Genomic DNA, 19,030 nt, shown 5'->3' on the forward strand with positions numbered 1-19,030 from the left:
GTGAGGGAGCGGCCAATCAGAGCGGGCGGATGAGGTCACGTGGTAGAAACCGACCAATAGCGATCGAGAAGAGGCGGGACGAAGAGAAAATTACCCAATAGACGCATAAAGGGCGGGATAAAAGGGGGTTGACCAATAGGGAGAGAGAGAGGGAGGGGTAAAGAGAGGCTCAGCCAATAAAAAAAGAGGAAGGCGTGTCTAAGAGCGAACGGACCAATAAAATAATGAATAGGCGGGGTAAACAGGCTCGACCAATAGAAATAACGCGTTGGCGGGTCTAAGGAGAGTTAACCAATGAAAAGACGGAAAGTGAATGATTGACGCGTAGTTCGACCAATGGGATGAGGGAGGATGTGAGAGGGGCGTGTCCGCGCAGCCATGGAGGGGGACGGAGCGTACGAGCCGGGCTTCGTGGGGATCCGGTTCTGCCAGGAATGGTGAGGGAAAACACCGGGAAAACACCGGGAAAACAGCGGGAAAACAGCGGGAATGTGCGGGGGAAAACAGCGGGAATGCGCCGGGGCTGCTCGGGGACAGGCGGGAGGGGCAGGCGGGGTGCGGCGGGGAAAGGCGGGAATCGTGAGGGGAACACCGGGAATGGTGAGGGGGGAAATAGAGGGAATTGTGAGGGGAAAAATAGAGGGAATGGTGAGGGGGGAAAAGGGAATTGTGAGGGGGAAAACCCGGGAATTGTGAGGGGAAAAATCGGGAATTGTGAGGGGAAAAATAGAGGGAATTGTGAGGGGGAAAATACAGGGAATCATGAGGGGGAAAATACAGGGAATCATGAGGGGGAAAATACAGGGAATCATGAGGGGGAAAAACCGGGAATTGTGAGGGGAAAAATAGAGGGAATTGTGAGGGGAAAAATAGAGGGAATTGTGAGGGGAAATCCTGGAGTCGTGAGGGGGAAAATACAGGGAATTATGAGGGGGAAAATACAGGGAATTGTGAGGGGAAAAATACAGGGAATCATGAGGGGGGAAAAGGGAATTGTGAGGGGGAAAAACTGGGAATTGTGAGGGGGAAAATACAGGGAATTGTGAGGGGAAAAATCGGGAATTGTGAGGGGGAAAATAGGGGGAAGTGTGAGGGGGGGAAAAGGGAATTGTGAGGGGGAAAAACCGGGAATTGTGAGGGGAAAAATACAGGGAATCATGAGGGGGGAAAACCGGGAATTGTGAGGGGAAAAATAGAGGGAATTGTGAGGGGAAATCCTGGAGTCGTGAGGGGGAAAATAGAGGGAATTATGAGGGGGAAAATACAGGGAATTGTGAGGGGAAAAAGAGAGGGAATTGTGAGGGGAAAAAAGGGAATTATGAGGGAAAAAAATCGGGAATTGTGAGGGGAAAAATCGGGAATTGTGACAGGAAAAATACAGGGAATTGTGAGGGGGAAAATAGCGGGAATTATGAGGGGGAACATCGGGAATTGTGACAGGAAAAATACAGGGAATCATGAGGGGGGAAAAGGGAATTGTGAGGGGGAAAAACTGGGAATTGTGAGGGGGAAAATCGGGAATTGTGAGGGGAAAAAAGGGAATTATGAGGGGAAAAATAGAGGGAATCGTGAGGGGAAAAATACAGGGAATCATGAGGGGGAAAAAGGGAATTGTGAGGGGGAAAAACTGGGAATTGTGAGGGGAAATCCTGGAGTCGTGAGGGGGAAAATAGAGGGAATTATGAGGGGGAAAATACAGGGAATTGTGAGGGGAAAAAGAGAGGGAATTGTGAGGGGAAAAGTCGGGAATTGTGAGGGAAAAAATTGGGAATTGTGAGGGAAAATAAACGGGAATTGTGAGGGGAAAAATCGGGAATTGTGAGGGGAGAAATACAGGGAATTGTGAGGGAGAAGATTGGGAATTGTGAGGGGAAAAATTGGGAATTTTGAGGTGAAAACTGGGAATTTTGTGGGTGAAAATTGGGAATTTTAAGGTGAAAAATTGGGAATTTTGAAGGGGAAAATTGGGAATTTTGAGGGAGAAAAATTGAGAATTTTGAGGTGAAAAATTGGGAATTCTGTGGGGGGAAAATTGGGAATTTTGAGGGAGAAAAATTGAGAATTTTGAGGTGAAAAATTGGGAATTCTGTGGGGGGGAAAATTGGGAATTTTGAGGTGAAAATTGGGAATTTTGAGGGGGAAAAATGGGAATTTTGTGAAGGGAAAAATGGGAATTCTGTGGCGGAAAATTGGGAATTTTGACGGGGAAAAATTGAGAATTTTGAGGGGAAAATTGAGAATTTTGTGGGGGAGAAATTGGGAATTTTGAGGGGGAAAATTGGGAATTGTGTGGGGGAAGAGGGCGGGAATTGCCCCCGGAGGCTCCCAGTAATCCCAGTTTCCCCAGTAACAACATGCTGTACCCCAAGGAGGACAAGGAGAACCGGATCCTGCTCTACGCCGTGAGTGCCCTGAACTGGGACCAGTTTGGGACTGCCACTGGGGCCTGAGCCCTCCCAGTTCATCCCAGTTCATCCCAGTTCATCCCAGTCTGTCCCAGTTCATCCCAGTCCATCCCAGTCCATCCCAGTTTGGTCCAGTTCATCCCAGTCCTTCCCAGTTTGGTCCAGTCATTCCCAGTTCATCCCAGTCATTCCCAGTCCATCCCAGTCCATCCCAGTTCATCCCAGTTCATCCCAGTCTGTCCCAGTTCATCCCAGTGCTCCCAGTCCATCCCAGTGATCCCCAGTCATTCCCAGTTCATCCCAGTCCATCCCAGTCCATCCCAGTCTCTCCCAGTCTCTCCCAGTCCATCCCAGTTTGGCCCAGTCATTCCCAGTTCATCCCAGTGCTCCCAGTAACTCCCACTTCATCCCAGTCCATCCCACTCCATCCCAGTAACTCCCAGTTCATCCCAGTAACTCCCAGTTCATTCCAGTTTGTCCCAGTTTGTCCCAGTCCATCCCAGTCTCTCCCAGTCTCTCCCAGTTTGTCCCAGTTTGTCCCAGTTCATCCCAGTCCATCCCAGTCCATCCCAGTTCATCCCAGTCCACCCCAGTTCATCCCAGTCCATCCCAGTCCATCCCAGTTCATCCCAGTGATCCCCACTCCATCCCAGTTTGTCCCAGTCCCTCCCAGTCCATCCCAGTCCATCCCAGTCCATCCCAGTCCATCCCAGTTCATCCCAGTTTGTCCCAGTCCCCTCCCAGTGCCTCCCAGTCCCTCCCAGTTTGTCCCAGTCTCTCCCAGTCTCTCCCAGTTGGTCCCGGTTTGTCCCAGTTCATCCCAGTTTGTCCCAGTCCATCCCAGTCCATCCCAGTTTGTCCCAGTCCATCACAGTTGATCCCAGTTGATCCCAGTTGATCCCAGTTTGTCCCAGTCCCTCCCAGTTGGTCCCAGTCTCTCCCAGTCTCTCCCAGTCTCTCCCAGTTGGTCCCAGTTTGTCCCAGTCTCTCCCAGTTGGTCCCAGTTGGTCCCAGTTGATCCCAGTCTGTCCCAGTCTGTCCCAGTTGATCCCAGTTGGTCCCAGTTGATCCCAGTCTGTCCCAGTGCAGGAACTGTGATTACCAGCAGGAGGCCGACAACAGCTGCATCTACGTCAACAAGATCACGCACGAAGTGGAGTGAGAGACGGGCCCAAAACATTCCCAAATATTCCCAAATTATCCCAGAAATATCCCCGAAATATCCCGGAAATATCCCCAAAATATCCCCAAAATATCTCCGAAATATCCCCAAAATAGCCCGAAAATATCCCCAAAATAACCCCGAATTATTCCCAAATTATACCCAAAATATTCTGAAATTATTCCCAAATTATCCTCAAAATATCCCCAAATTATCCCCAAATTATCCCCAAATTATTCCCAAATTATACCCAAATTATTCCCAAAATAGCCCCAAATTATCCCAGAAATATTCCCAAAATATCCTCAAATTATCCCCAAATTATCCCCAAAATTTTCCTAAAATATCCCCAAAATATCCCCAAATTATCCCAAATTATCCCCAAATTATCCCCAAATTATTCCCAAATTATTCCGAAATAATTCCCAAATTATCCCCAAATTATTCCCAAAATAGCCCCAAATTATCCCCAAATTATTCCCAAAATATTCCCAAAATAGCCCCAAAATATTCCCAAAATAATCCCAAAATATCCCCAAATTATTCCCAAAATAATCCCAAATTATTCCCAAATTGGATGGATTTTTTTTGGGATTTTTTCGGGATTTTTTTAATTCCCTGTGGATTAGGGTTAATTCTGGGTGGATTTGTTGGGATTTTTTGGGATTTTGGGGTAATTTTGGGTGGATTTTTGGGATTTTGGGTGGAATTTTTGGGATTTTGGGGTAATTTTTTGGGGATTTTTTGGGGATTTTTTGGGATTTTTTAGGGATTTTTGGGGGATTTTGTTTTTTTTTTAATTCCCTGTGGATTAGGGTTAATTCTGGGTGGATTTTGGGGGAGTTTTTTGGTTTAATTTTGGGTGGATTTTTGGGATTTTGGGTGGATTTTTGGGGATTTTGGGGTAATTTTGGATGGATTTTTTAGGGATTTTTTGGAATTTTTGGGGGATTTTGTTTTTTTTTTAATTCCCTGTGGATTTGGGGTAATTCTGGGTGGATTTTGGGGGGATTTTGGGGGATTTTGGGCTAATTCTGGGTGGATTTTTGGGGGGATTTTGGGGGATTTTGGGGTAATTTGGGGTGGATTTGTTGGAATTCTTTGGGGATTTTTTGGGATTTTGGGGTAATTTTGGGTGGATTTTGGGGGGATTTTGGGGGATTTTGGGGTAATTTTGGGTGGATTTGCTGTGATTTTGGGTGGATTTTTTTTGGAATTCTTTGGGATTTTGGTTTTTTTTTAATTCCCTGTGGATTTGGGCTAATTCTGGGTGGATTTTTGGGGATTTTGGGGTAATTTTGGGTGGATTTTTGGGATTTTGGGTAGATTTTTTGGGATTTTGGGGTAATTTTGGATGGATTTTTTTGAATTTTTGGGGGATTTTGTTTTTTTTTTTTAATTCCCTGTGGATTAGGGTTAATTCTGGGTGGATTTTTTGGGATTTTGGTTTAATTTTGGGTGGATTTTTGGGGATTTTGGGCTAATTCTGGATGGATTTTTTAGGGATTTGTTGGAATTTTTTTGGGATTTTGGTTTTTTTTTTTAATTCCCTGTGGGTTTGGGGTAATTCCGGGTGGATTTTTTGGGATTTTGGGGTAATTTTGGGTGGATTTTTTGGGGATGTTTTGAGATTTTGGTTTAATTTTGGGTGGATTTTTGGGATTTTTGGTGGATTTTTTGGGATTTTGGGGTAATTTTGGGGATTTTTTTGGGGATTTTTTTTGGGATTTTTTTGGGGATTTTTGGGAGATTTTTTTTTTATTCTGTTTTTTTTTTTTTAATTCCCTGTGGATTTGGGCTAATTCTGGGTGGATTTTGGGGGGATTTTGGGGGATTTTGGGCTAATTCTGGGTGGATTTTTGGGGGATTTTTTTGGATTTTGGGGTAATTTGGGGTGGATTTGTTGGAATTTTTTGGGGATTTTGTATTTTTTTTAATTCCCTGTGCATTTTGGGTTAATTCTGGGTGGATTTTGGGGGGATTTTGGGGGATTTTGGGCTAACTTGGGGGATTTTTGGCAGCGAGCTGACGCAGATCATCGCCGACGTCTCGCAGGACCCGACCCTGCCCCGCACCGAGGATCACCCCTGCCAGAAGTCAGCCCTGGGGACATTTGGGGGATTTGGGGAAAATTTGGGGGGATTTTGGGACATTTTGGGAAAATTTGGGGACATTTTTGGGGACATTGGGGACACTTGGGGACATTTGGGGACATTTGGGGACATTTGGGGACATTTTGGGGACATTTGGGGGATTTAGGGACATTTTGGGGGGTTTTGGGGACATTTTTGGGAAAATTTAGGGACATTTTGGGGGATTTTGGGGACATTTTGGGGCATTTTGGGGACACTTGGGGACATTTGGGGACATTCTGGGGACATTTTGGGGACATTGAGGACATTTTTTGGACACTTGGGGACATTTTTGGGACATCAGAGCCACCTTGGGGACATTTTGGGGACATTTTGGGACATTCTGGGGACACTGGGGACAATTTGGGGGATTTTGGGGACATTTTGGGGACATTTTTGGGAAAATTTAGGGACATTTTGGGGGATTTGGGGACATTTTTGGGACATTTTTGGGGACATTTTGGGGATATTCTGGAACATTCTGGGGACATTGGGGACATTTTGGGGGATTTGGGGACACTTGGGGACACCTGGGGACATCAGAGCCACCTTGGGGACATTTGGGGACATTTTGGGGACATTTTGGGACATTTTGGGACATTTTGGAACATTTTGGACATTGGGGACATTTTGGGGACATTTTGGAACATTTTGGGGACATTTTTGGGACATTTTGGGACATTTTTGGACATTTGGGACTTTTTTGGACATTTTGGGACATTTTGGAGACATTGGGGACATTTTGGGACATTTTTGGAACATTTTGGACACTGGGGACATTTTGGGACATTTTGGAACATTTTGGGGACATTTTTGGGACATTTTGGGACCTTTTTGGAACATTTTTGGGACATTTTGGGGACATTTTGGGACATTTTTGTCCCTGTGCAGGTGTGGTCACAAGGAGGCCGTGTTCTTCCAGTCGCACAGCGCCCGCGCCGAGGTGAGCCCCAAATCCCCAAATTCCCAAAAAAATCCCAAAATCCCCCAAAAAAAACCCCAAAATCCTAAAAAAACCCCCAAAAAAATCCCAAAATCCTACAAAAACCCCAAAAAAATCCCAAAATCCTCCCTAAAAACCCCAAAATCATAAAAAAAGACCCCAAAAATCCCAAAATTCCCCAAAAAAATCCCAAAATTCCCAAAAAAACCCTAAAATACTAAAAAAAAACCCAAAAAAATCCCAAAATCTCCTCAAAATCCTCCCCAAAACCCCTAAAAAAAACCCCAAAAATCCCAAAATCTCCACAAATCCTCCCCAAAAATACCAAAATTCCCCCCAGAAATCCCAAAATTCTCCCTAAAAACCCCAAAATCCCCCAAAAACCCCAAAATATCCCAAAATCTCCTCAAATCCTCCCAAAAAATACCAAAATTCCCCAAAAAAACCCCAAAAAATCCCAAAATCTCCTGAAATCCTCCCCAAAAATTTCCAAATTCCCCCCAAAAAATCCCAAAATCTCCTCAAATCCTCCCCAAAAACCCCCAAAAAATCCCAACCCCCCCAAAAAAATCCCAAAATCTCCTCAAATCCTACCCAGAATCCCCAGAAATCAAAAAAACCCAAAAATTTCCCAAAAAAAAACCCCAAAATTCTCCCTAAAATCCCCCCAAAAAACCCCAAAATCTCCTCAAATTCCTCCCAAAAAAAACCCCCAAAATCCCAAAATTCTCCCCAAAAACCCCAAAATCCTAAAAAAAACCCCAAAAAATCCCAAAATCTCCTCAAATCCTCCTAAAAAATCCCAAAATCCCAAAATTCCCAACCCCCCCAAAAAATCCCAAAATCTCCTCAAATCCTCCCAAAAAAATCCCAAAATTCTCCCCAAAAACCCCAAAATCCTAAACCCCCCCCCAAAAATCCCCAAATCCAAAAATTCCCAAAAAAACCCCAAAAAATCCCAAAATCTCCTCAAATCCTCCCCAAAAACCCCAAAAATCAAAAAAAACCCAAAAATTCCCCCAAAAAATCCCAAAATTCTCCCTAAAAATCCCAAAATCCCCCCAAAAAAACCCCAAAAAATCCCAAAATCTCCTCAAATCCTCCCCAAAAACCCCAAAAATAAAAAAAAACCAAAAATTCCCCCAAAAAATCCCAAAATTCTCCCTAAAAATCCCAAAATCCCCCAAAAAAACCCCAAAATATCCCAAAATCTCCTCAAAATCGTCCCCAAAAAAACCCAAAATCTCTTCAAATCCTCCCCAAAAAATCCCAAAACCCCAAAATTCCAAAAAAACCCCCAAAAAAATCCCCAAAAAATCCCAAAATTCCCCCCAAAAAACCCCAAAATCCCCCCAAAAAACCCCAAATCCCCCCCAAAAAAACCCAAAAAATCCCAAAATCTTTCCCAAAAAAACCCCAAAACCTCCCCCAAAATCCTAAAAAAAAATTCAGTTTTTTTTTGTTTTGTTTTGGGGTTTTTTTGGTTTTTTTGGGGGGGGATTTTGGGGTTTTTTTTGGGATTTTTGGGGGAATTCTTTTGGATTTGGGTTTTTTTGGGAGGAGGTTTTTGGGATTTTGGGGTTTTGTTTTTGAGGAGATTTTGGGGTTTTTGGGGGATTTTTTTGGGATTTTTGGGGAGGGATTTTGGGGTTTTTTGAGGAGTTTTTTTGGGATTTTTGGGGAGATTTTGGGATTTTTTTGGGAGTTTTTTGGGATTTTCGGTTTTTTTTTAGGGGAGATTTTGGGGTTTTTGGGGGAGTTTTTTGGGATTTTTGGGGAGATTTTGGGGTTTTTTTTGGGAGTTTTTTTTGGATTTTCGGGTTTTTTTAGGGGGAGTTTTTGGGGGAGTTTTTTGGGATTTTTGGGGAGATTTTGGGGTTTTTTGAGGAGTTTTTTGGGATTTTGGGGTTTTTTTAGGGGGAGATTTTGGGGTTTTTGGGGGAGTTTTTTTGGGATTTTTGGGGAGATTTTGGGATTTTTTTTGGGAGTTTTTTGGGATTTTTGGGTTTTCTTAGGGGGAGATTTTGGGGTTTTTTGGGGGAGTTTTTTGGGATTTTGGGGAGGGGTTTTGGGGGAGTTTTTTGGGATTTTTGGGTTTTTAGGGGGAGATTTTGGGGTTTTTGGGGAGGGATTTTGGGGTTTTTTTGGGAGTTTTTTGGGATTTTCGGGGTTTTTTTAGGGGGAGATTTTGGGGTTTTTTGGGGGAGTTTTTTGGGATTTTGGGGGAGATTTTGGGGTTTTTGGGGAGTTTTTTTTGGATTTTGGGGTTTTTTTAGGGGGAGATTTTGGAGTTTTTTGGGGGAGGGGTTTGGGATTTTTTGGGGGAGTTTTTTGGGATTTTGGGTTTTTTTTAGAGGACATTTTGGGGTTTTTAGGGGAGAGATTTTGGGGTTTTTGGGGGGAGTTTTTTTGGGATTTCGGGGAAGAATTTGGGGGATTTTTTGAGGAGTTTTTTGGGGAGGGATTTTGGGGTTTTTTGGGGGAGTTTTTTGGGATTTTTGGGGAGGGATTTTGGGGTTTTTTGAGGAGTTTTTTTGGGATTTTTGGGGGGATTTTGGGGTTTTTTGGGGGAGTTTTTTGGGATTTTGGGGAAGGATTGGGGGAATTTTGAGGAGGGGTCTTGGGGGATTTTGGGATTTTTTTTGAGAGAGGATTTTGGGGTTTTTTGGGGGATTTTAGGGAGGGATTTTGGGGTTTTTTGGGGGGATTTTAGGGAGGGATTTTGGGATTTTTTTGGGGGGATTTTAGGGAGGGATTTTGGGGTTTTTTGGGGGCATTTTAGGGAGGGATTTTGGGGTTTTTTGGGGGGATTTTAGGGAGGGATTTGGGGATTTTTTGGTGGATTTTTTGGGGGATTTTGCGAATGGATCCCAGAGGATTTTGATTTTTTTTCGAGGAGCAATCCCAGGGAATTTTGGGAAGAATCTTTGGAAATTTTTTGGGGAGGGGTCTTGGAGGATTTGGGGATGATCCTTGGGGGGATTTTTTTGGGGTGGGAGAGGGAAAATTCTGCAGGAATGTCCCCAAAATGCCCCAAATTTCCCCCAAATCCCACAGGACGCGATGAGGCTTTACTACGTGTGCACGGCCCCGCACTGCGGCCACCGCTGGACAGAGTGACCCCAAAAGTGACCCCAAAAGTGACCCCAGCACCCCAAAAGTGACCCCAAAAGTGACCCCAAATGTGACCCCAAAAGTGACCCCAGAACCTCAAAAATGAACCCAAAAATGGACCCAAAATGGGACTCTGAAAGTGACTCAAAAGTGACCCCAAAAGTGACCCCAAAAGTGACCCCAGCAGTGACCCCAAAAATGACCCCAAATGTGACCCCAAATGTGACCCCAGGATCTCAAAAGGGACCCCAAATGTGACCCCAAAAGTGACCCCAGAACCTCAAAAACGAACCCAAAAATGGACCCAAAATGGGACTCTGAAAGTGACTCAAAAGTGACCCCAAAAGTGACCCCAGGAGTGACCCCAGCACCCCAAAAGTGACCCCAGGAGTGACCCCAGCACCCCAAAAGTGACCCCAAATGTGACCCCAGAAGTGACCCCAGGAGTGACCCTAAAAGTGACCCCTGGACCCCAAAAGTGACCCCAAAAGGGACCCCAAATGTGACATTGAAAGTGACCCCAAAAGTGACCCCAAATGTGACCCCAGAACCTCAAAAATGACCCCAAAAGTGACCCCAAATGTGACTCTGAAAGTGACCCCAAAAGTGACCCCAAATGTGACCCCAGCACCCCAAAAGTGACCCCAAAAGTGACCCCAGGAGTGACCCCAAAAATGACCCCAGGAGTGACCCCAGCACCCCAAAAATGACCCCAGGAGTGACCCCAAATGTGACCCCACATGTGACCCCAGGACCCCAAATGTGACCCCAAAAGTGACCCCAGGAGTGACCCCAGAACCTCAAAAATGACCCCAAAAGTGACCCCATATGTGACTCTGAAAGTGACCCCAAAAGTGACCCCAGGAGTGACCCCAGCACTTCACGAGTGACCCCAAAAATGACCCCAAATGTGACCCCAGGATCTCAAAAGGGACCCCAAATGTGACCCCAAAAGTGACCCCAGAACCTCAAAAATGACCCCAAATGTGACCCCGGGAGTGACCCCAGCACCCCAAAAGTGACCCCAAATGTGACCCCAAATGTGACCCCAAATGTGACCCCAGAACCTCAAAAATGAACCCAAAAATGGACCCAAAATGGGACTCTGAAAGTGACTCAAAAGTGACCCCAGGAGTGACCCCAAAATCTCAAAAGGGACCCCAAATGTGACCCCAAATGTTACGCCAAATGTGACCCCAGGATCTCAAAAGTGACCCCAAAACCTCAAAAATGACCCCAAATGTGACCCCAAATGTCACTCTGAAAGTGACCCCAAAAGTGACCCCAAATGGGATTCCGGAGTGACCCCAGGAGTGACACCAAATGTGACCCCAGGACCCCACGAGTGACCCCAAAAATGACCCCAAATGTGACCCCAGCAGTGACCCCATGACCTCAAATGTGACCCCAAATGTGATTCCAAAAATGACCCCAAAAGTGACCCCAAATGTGACCCCAAAAGTGACCCCAGAACCTCAAAAATGACCCCAAATGTGACTCTGAAAGTGACCCCAAAAGTGACCCCAGGAGTGACCCCAGCACTTCACGAGTGACCCCAAAAATGACCCCAAATGTGACCCCGGGATCTCAAAAGTGACCCCAAAAGTGACCCCAAAAGCGACCCCAAAAGCGACCCCAGAACCTCAAAAATGAACCCAAATGTGACCCCAAATGTGACCCCAGGAGTGACCCCAGCACCCCAAAAGTGACCCCAAAAGCGACCCCAAAAGCGACCCCAAAAGTGACCCCAAAAGCGACCCCAAAAGCGACCCCAAAAGTGACCCCAGGAGTGACCCCAGAATCTCAAAAATGACCCCAAAAGTGACCCCAGGAGTGACCCCAAAAATGACCCCAGGAGTGACCCCAGCACCCCAAAAGTGACCCCAAAAATGCCCCCAAAAGTGACCCCAGAAGGGATCCCTGAGACCCCAAAATTCCCATTTTTCCCCCAAAATTCCCCCAATTTTCCCCCCCAAAATTCCCTTTTTCCCCCAAAAAATTCACATTTTCCCCCCAAAATTTCTGATTTTCCCCCCAAAATTCCCATTTTTCCCCCCAAATTTCCCATTTTCCCCAGAAAATTTCCTGATTTCCCCCCAAAAATTTCCCAATTTTCCCCCAAATTTCCCCCCAAAATTCCCAGTTTTCCCCACAAAATTCCCAATTTTCTCCCTAAAATTTCAATTTTCCCCAAGAATTCCCCATTTTCCCCCAAAATTTCCCCCCCAAAATTCCCGATTTTTCCTCCAAATTTTCCCCCAAATTTCCCAATTTTCCCCACAAAATTCCCAATTTTCTCCCCAAAATTTCAATTTTCCCCAAGAATTTCCCGTTTTCCCCCAAAATTTCCCCAATTTCCCCCAAAAATTTCCTGATTTTCCCCCCAAATATTCCCATTTTTCTCCCAAAAAATTCCCATTTTTCTCCCAATATTCTCATTTTTCCCCCAAAATTTCCCAATTTCCCCCAAATTTCCCCTTTTTCCCCCCAAAATTCCCAATTTTCTCCCCAAAATTTCAATTTTCCCCAAGAATTTCCCAATTTCCCCCAAAATTTCCCCAAATTTCCCCCCAAAATTCCCAATTTCCCCCCAAATATTCCCATTTTCCCCCCAAAATTCCCATTTTCCCCCCAAAATTCCCAATTTCCTGATTTTCCCCCCAAAAATTCCCAATTTCCCCCCAAATATTCCCATTTTCCCCCGAAAATTCCCAATTTTTCCCCAAAATTCCCAATTTCCTGATTTTCCCCCCAAAAATTCCCAATTTCCCTCCAAATATTCCCATTTTCCCCCCAAAATTCCCAATTTTCCCCCAAAATTCCCATTTTTCCCCCCCAAAATTCCCAATTTCCTGATTTTCCCCCAAAAAATTCCCAATTTTCCCCCCAAAAATTCCCATTTTCCCCCCAAAATTCCCCAATTTTCCCCCCAAAATTCCCAATTTTCCCCCCAAAAATCCAAACTCAAAGCCACGAAATTTTTGGGGAATTTTTATTCCGATCCACCAAAATTTTCCGGGAACGGGGGCGGGGATTAAATAAGACAAAAAAGGAGGGAAAAATCCCAATTTTTTGGGATTTTTTGGGGGGAATTCTCAGGGAATTTTGGGGAAATTTGGGGAATTTTCCCCTCATCCCAAAAATAGCAAAAAAAAACGGGAAAAAATTCCAAGATTTGGGATAAAAACGGTGCCATTTATACAAATATAGTGGTTTAAAAATGGGAATTTTTGGGGAATTTTTGGGAATTTTGGGGAATTTTGGGAATGAAGGGGGAGGGGTTTCAAACCCTGAGCCGCTCCAGGAAATAATTTAGGGAATTTTAGGGATTTTTAGGGAATTTTTTAGGATTTTTAGGGAATTTTTGGGAGATTTTTAGGGAATTTTAGGGATTTTTTTTAAAGGAAATTTTAGGATTTTTTTGATTTTTAGGGATTTTTTGGGGATTTTTTGGGAATTTTTAAGATTTTTTAGGAAATTTTAGGAATTTTTAGGGAATTTTAAAGGAATTTTGGGGAATTTGTAAGAATCTTTTGGGAATTTTTGGGGATTTTTAGGGAATTTTGGGATTTTTTAGGGATGTTTTGGGGAATTTTTAAAGGAAATTTTGGGATTTTTTTGGGAATGTTTGGAAATTTTTTGGGGAATCTTTAGGAAAATTTTAGGATTTTTTGGGGAATTTTTAGGCATTTTCAGGAATTTTTTAGGGTTTTTCGGCAATTTTAGGAATTTTTTGGAAATTTTTAGGATTTTGGGGGATTTTTAGGGAATTTTTAGGGAATTTTAAAGGAATTTTTTAGAATTTTTAGGGAATTTAAAAGGAATTTTTAGGGAAATGTTGGGAATTTTTAAAGGAATTTTTGGGGAAATTTTGAGAATTTTTGGGGTAATTTTTAGGGATTTTTTGAGGGAATTTTTAGGGATTTTTTGGGATTTTTAGGGAATTTTTTTAGATTTTTAGGGAATTTTAAAAATTTTATTTCTAGCGAATTTTTTGGGAAGGGTAGGAAATTTTTGGGGATTTTTGGGGGGGAATTTTTAGGGATTTTTGAGGGAATTTTTAGGAATTTTTGGGGATTTTTAGGGAATTTTTAAAATTTTATTTTTAGCGAATTTTTTGGGAATTGTAGGAAATTTTTAGGGATTTTTTGGGGGGAATTTTTAGGTATTTTTGAGGGAATTTTTAGGAATTTTTTGGGATTTTTAGGGAATTTTAAAAATTTTATTTCTAGCGAATTTTTTGGGAATTGTAGGAAATTTTTGGGGATTTTTGGGGGGAATTTTTTAGGGAATTTTCAGGGATCAAAGTGCCTGGATCGCCACGCCTGGAAGCTCCTTAATTATTATTAATTCTCCCTCATTAATTATTCATTAATTATTCATTAATTAATGAGGGGGGGAGGGGCTCTTATTGCCTTGGGGGGGGAGGCCCCTCCCCCATTCCCAAAATTCCGGCCCCGCCCCCTTTTCCCGACCAATCCAGGAATTCCGGGAGGGGGAGGGGCCTGAGAGCCTCTGGAATTCCTGGAAAATTCCGGAATTTCTGGGAAGTTCGGGAATTCCGTGGAAAGTTCGGGAAATTCGGGAATTCCGTGGAAAGTTCTGGAATTTCTGGAAGCCCCTGGAATGTTCTGGAAAATTCCGGAATTTCTGGGAAGTTCTGGAATTTCGGGAATTCCGTGGAAAGTTCGGGAATTTTTTGGAATTCCATGGAAAGTTCGGGAATTCCGTGGAAAGTTCTGGAATTCTGTGTAAAGTCCTGGAATTTCTGGAAGCCCCTGGAATGTTCAGAAAGTTCCGGAATTCCTGGAAAATTCCGTAATTTCTGGGAAGTTCGGGAATTTCGGGAATTCCGTGGAAAGTTCGGGAATTTCGGGAATTCCGTGGAAAGTTCGGGAATTCCGTGGAAAGTTCTGGAATTTCTGGAAGCCCCTGGAATGTTCTGGAAAATTCCGGAATTTCTGGGAAGTTCTGGAATTTCGGGAATTCCGTGGAAAGTTCGGGAATTTCTGGAAGCCCCTGGAAGGTTCTGGAATTCCTGGAAAGTTCTGGATCTCCGTGGAAAGTTCTGGAATCCCATGGAAAGTTTGGGATCCCTGTGGAATTCCTGGAATGTTTGGAAAGTTCTGGAATTCCATAGAAAGTTTCGGAAGTTCTGGAATCCCATGGAAAGTTCGGGGTCCCTGTGGAAGCACCTGGAAAGTTCTGGAATTTCTGGGATTCCTGGAAAGTTCTGGGATTTCTGGAAGGTTCTGGAATTCCATGGAAAGTTCTGGAATTTCTGGAATTCCTGGAAAGTTCTGGGATTTCTGGGATTCCATGGAAAGTTCTGGAATTTCTGGGATTCCATGGAAAGTTCTGGAATTTCTGGGATTCCTGGAAAGTTCTGGGATTTCTGGGATTCCATGGAAAGTTCTGGATCTCCATGGAAAGTTCTGGAATTCCTGGAATGTTCTGGATTCCCTGGAATGTTCTGGATCCCCAGGAAGGGACTTGATCCCCTATGGAAGGTTCTGGGATCCCCTGGAATGTTCTGGAATTCCATGGAAGGTTCTGGATCCTTCTGGAATGTTCTGGGATCCCCTGGAATGTTCTGGATCCCCAGGAAGGGACTTGATCCCCTATGGAATGTTCTGGAATTCCACGGAAGCTTCTGGATCCACTGGGAATGTTCTGGGATCCCCTGGAAGGTTCTGGATCCCTCGAGAAGCTTCTGGATCCTTCTGGAAGGTTCTGGATCCTCAGGAAGGGACTTGATCCCCTACGGAATGTTCTGGAATTCCACGGAAGCTTCTGGATCCTTCTGGAATGTTCTGGTCCCTTCTGGAAGCTTCTGGATCCACTGGGAATGTTCTGGGATTCCATGGAATGTTCTGGATCCCTCGAGAAGCTTCTGGATCCTTCTGGAATGTTCTGGATCCCCGGGAAGGGACTTGATCCCCTATGGAAGGTTCTGGAATTCCTGGAAAGTTCTGGAATTCCACGGAAGCTTCTGGATCCACTGGGAATGTTCTGGGATCCCCTGGAAAGTTCTGGAATTCCACGGAAGCTTCTGGATCCACTGGGAATGTTCTGGGATCCCCGGGAAGGGACTTGGTCCCCTCTGGAAGGTTCTGGATCCCTCAGGAGAGGTCTCGGATCCCCAAAATCCCGGCAGATCCCAAATCCCAGGTGGATCCCCAAACCCCAAATCCCAGGTGGATCCCAAATCCCAGCCGATCCCGAACCCCAAATCCCGGCAGATCCCCGAACCCCAAATCCCAGCAGATCTCAGCAGATCCCAAATCCCGGCAGATCCCAAATCCCAGGTGGATCCCCAAACCCCAAATCCCAGGTGGATCCCAAATCCCAGCCGATCCCGAACCCCAAATCCCGGCAGATCCCCGAACCCCAAATCCCAGCAGATCTCAGCAGATCCCAAATCCCGGCAGATCCCAAATCCCAGGTGGATCCCCAAACCCCAAATCCCAGGTGGATCCCAAATCCCAGCCGATCCCGAACCCCAAATCCCGGCAGATCTCAGCAGATCCCAAATCCCGGCAGATCCCCAAACCCCAAATCCCAGCAGATCCCAGGTTCCAAATCTCAGCAGATCCCAAATCCCGGCAGATCCCAAATCCCAGCCGATCCCGAACCCCAAATCCCAGCAGATCCCAAATCCCAGCAGGTCCCGGGTGGATCCCAGGGAGCCCCCAGTGGATTCCGATGGGAACGTCCCAATTCCGGGAGGGAAATCCCCAAATCCCGGATCCCGAACCGATCCCAGCGGATCCCAACAAGTCCCAGCAGATCCCAGTGGATCCCAGGACCCTCGCGAGGCTCTGGAGAAGCTCCGGCAGCGCCGATCCCGAGGGATCCATCCAAAAATCCCGGCTCCCGATCGGATCCCAGTAAACCCCAGCAGATCCCAGTGGATCCCAGCAGATCCCAGCGGATCCCAGGACTCTCTCAAGGCTCCGGCGAAGCTCCGGCAGCGCCGATCCCGAGGGATCCATCCCAAAATCCCGGCTCCCAGTCGGATCCCAGTAAACCCCAGCAGATCCCAGTGGATCCCAGGAAATCCCAGTGGATCCCGGGACTCTCTCAAGGCTCCGGTGAAGCTCCAGCAGCACCGATCCCGAGGGATCCATCCCAAAATCCCGGCTCCCAGTTGGATCCCAGTGGATCCCAGCAGATCCCAGTGGATCCCAGCGGATGCCAGGACCATCTCAAGGCTCTGGAGCAGCTCCGGCAGCGCCGATCCCGAGTGATCCATCCCAACCCCAGGGGAACATCCCAACTCCAGGAGGGAAATCCCCAAAGTATTGGATCCCAAACCAATCCCAGTGGATCCCAGTGGATCCCAGAATCCTCTCAATGTTCCGGAGAAGCTCCGGCAGCGCCGATCCTGAGGGATCCATCCCAGCTCCTGGAGGAGATTTCTCTGTCCCAGTAGATCCCAGTGGATCCCAGCAGATCCCAGTGGATCCCGCTCTGGGCTCCGGCTGCTCAGCGCCCCCCGAGAAGATGCTGGCGAAGCTCCGGCAGCGCCGATCCCAAGGGATCCATCCCAAAATCTCGGCTCCCAGTCGGATCCCAGTAAACCCCAGCAGATCCCAGCAAATCCCAGCAGATCCCAGCGGATCCCGCTCAGGGCTCCGGCTGCTCGGCGCCCCCCGAGAAGATCCTGGAGAAGCTCCGGCAGCGCCGATCCCAACGGGAACGTCCCAAGTCCAGGAGGGAAATCCCCAAATCCCGGCTCCCAATGGGATCCCAGTAAAGCCCAGCAGATCCCAGCAAATCCCAGCAGATCCCAGTGGATCCCAGGACTCTCGCAATTCTCTGGCGAAGCGCCGGCAGCGCCGATCCCGAGGGATCCATCCCAACTCCACGAGGGGATTTCTCTGTCCCAGTAAATCCGCTGGGATCCCAGTAGATCCCAGCGGATCCCAGCGGATCCCGCTCAGGGCTCCGGCTGCTCGGCGCCCCCCGAGAAGATCCTGGCGAAGCTCCGGCAGCGTCGATCCCGAGGGATCCATCCCAGCTCCAGGAGGGGATTTCTCTGTCCCAGTAAACCCCAGTGGATCCCAGTAAATCCCAGCGGATCCCAGCAGATCCCAGCGGATCCCGCTCAGGGCTCCGGCTGCTCGGCGCCCCCCGAGAAGATCCTGGCGAAGCGCCGGAGCTGCCGCGCGGCCGAGCTCGACTCCTGCTGCAGCCGCCGGTTGTTCTGCCGCAGGTTGGCGACCTCGGCCTGCAGGAACACCTTGTCCTGCTTCTCCTGGGGAAACATCGGGAATTTGGGGAAAAATCCTGATTTTTGGGGGATTTGGGGCAAAAAAATGGGGATTTTTGGGGAAAAAATGGGGATTTTTGGGTAAAAAATGAGGATTTTTTAGGGGAAAAAATGGGGATTTTTGGAGAATAAAATGGGGATTTTGGGGGAAAAAATGGGAATTTTTAAAGGAAAAAATGAGATTTTTTGGGAAAAAAAATGGGGATTTTTGGGAAAAAAGATTTTTAAGGGAAAAAAAAGGGATTTTTAGGCAAAAAAAATGGGGATTTTTAAGGGAAAAAATGAGATTTTTTTTGGGCATAAAATGGGGATTTTTGGGTAAAAAATGGGGGTTTTTGGGGAAAACATGGGGATTTTTTGGGCAGAAAATGAGATTTTTTTTGCAAAAAATCAGATTTTTTGATGGTAAAATAGAAATTTTTTGGTGACTTTTTAGGAAATAAAGAAGATTATTTAAGTTTTGGGGTTTTTAGGGAGAAAATGGGGATTTTTTTTTGAAAATTTCGGGATTTTTTGGGAATTTTGGGGGAATTTTGGGGCCGTTGTTCTGCCGCAGGTTGGCGACCTCGGCCTGCAGGAACAGCTTGTCCTGCTTCTCCTGGGGAAAAACATCGGGAATTTGGGGAAAACATCGGGAATTTGGGGAAAACATCGGGAATTTGGGGAAAAAATCGGGAATTTGGGGAAAAATCCTGATTTTTGGGGGATTTTGGGCAAAAAAATGGGGATTTTTGGGGAAAAAATGAGATTTTTAAGGGAAAAAATGGGGATTTTTAAGGGAAAAAATGAGATTTTTTTTGGCATAAAATGGGGATTTTTGGGGAAAAAAAAGACTTTTAAGGGAAAAAATGAGATGTTTTGGGGCATAAAATGGGGATTTTTGCGCAAAAAAATGGGGATTTTTGGGTAAAAAATGGGGATTTTTGGGTAAAAAAATGGGGATTTTTGGGGAAAAAATGGGGGTTTTAAAGGGAAAAGAATGGGATTTTTTTTACGCAA

General features: G+C 45.8%; 1 protein-coding gene across 2 annotated transcripts; it reads left to right on the forward strand.

Moving 5' to 3' along the window:
- The first annotated feature begins 359 nt into the window (after positions 1–359).
- Positions 360–12,631, forward strand: POLR2I (RNA polymerase II subunit I). 2 transcript variants are annotated; one of them, XM_053968549.1, is made up of 6 exons: positions 360–437; positions 2,348–2,402; positions 3,490–3,563; positions 5,589–5,663; positions 6,591–6,642; positions 9,700–10,565. In XM_053968549.1, the coding sequence occupies exons 1-6, from the start codon at positions 379–381 to the stop codon at positions 9,760–9,762; spliced, it is 378 nt and encodes a 125-aa protein (XP_053824524.1). In that variant the 5' UTR covers positions 360–378; the 3' UTR covers positions 9,763–10,565. The 2 variants fall into 2 exon arrangements, with proteins under 2 accessions (XP_053824524.1, XP_053824525.1); XM_053968550.1 differs by having other exon boundaries at positions 368–437; positions 2,370–2,402; positions 3,495–3,563; positions 9,700–12,631.
- Positions 12,632–19,030: the final 6,399 nt, after the last annotated feature.

The sequence above is a fragment of the Vidua chalybeata genome, chromosome 35 (genome assembly GCF_026979565.1).
Source record: "Vidua chalybeata isolate OUT-0048 chromosome 35, bVidCha1 merged haplotype, whole genome shotgun sequence".
NCBI lineage: Eukaryota > Metazoa > Chordata > Aves > Passeriformes > Viduidae > Vidua > Vidua chalybeata.

What these genes read in the sequence shown, in the direction of transcription:
- POLR2I (XM_053968549.1), top strand. Translation starts at nt 379, where the DNA reads ATGGAGGGGGACGGAGCGTACGAGCCGGGCTTCGTGGGGATCCGGTTC. An exon ending in AAGATCACGCACGAAGTGGA is followed by an intron (nt 3,564 to 5,588) that starts GTGAGAGACGGG and finishes GATTTTTGGCAG; the next exon opens with CGAGCTGACGCAGATCATCG. An exon ending in CGCACAGCGCCCGCGCCGAG is followed by an intron (nt 6,643 to 9,699) that starts GTGAGCCCCAAA and finishes CAAATCCCACAG; the next exon opens with GACGCGATGAGGCTTTACTA.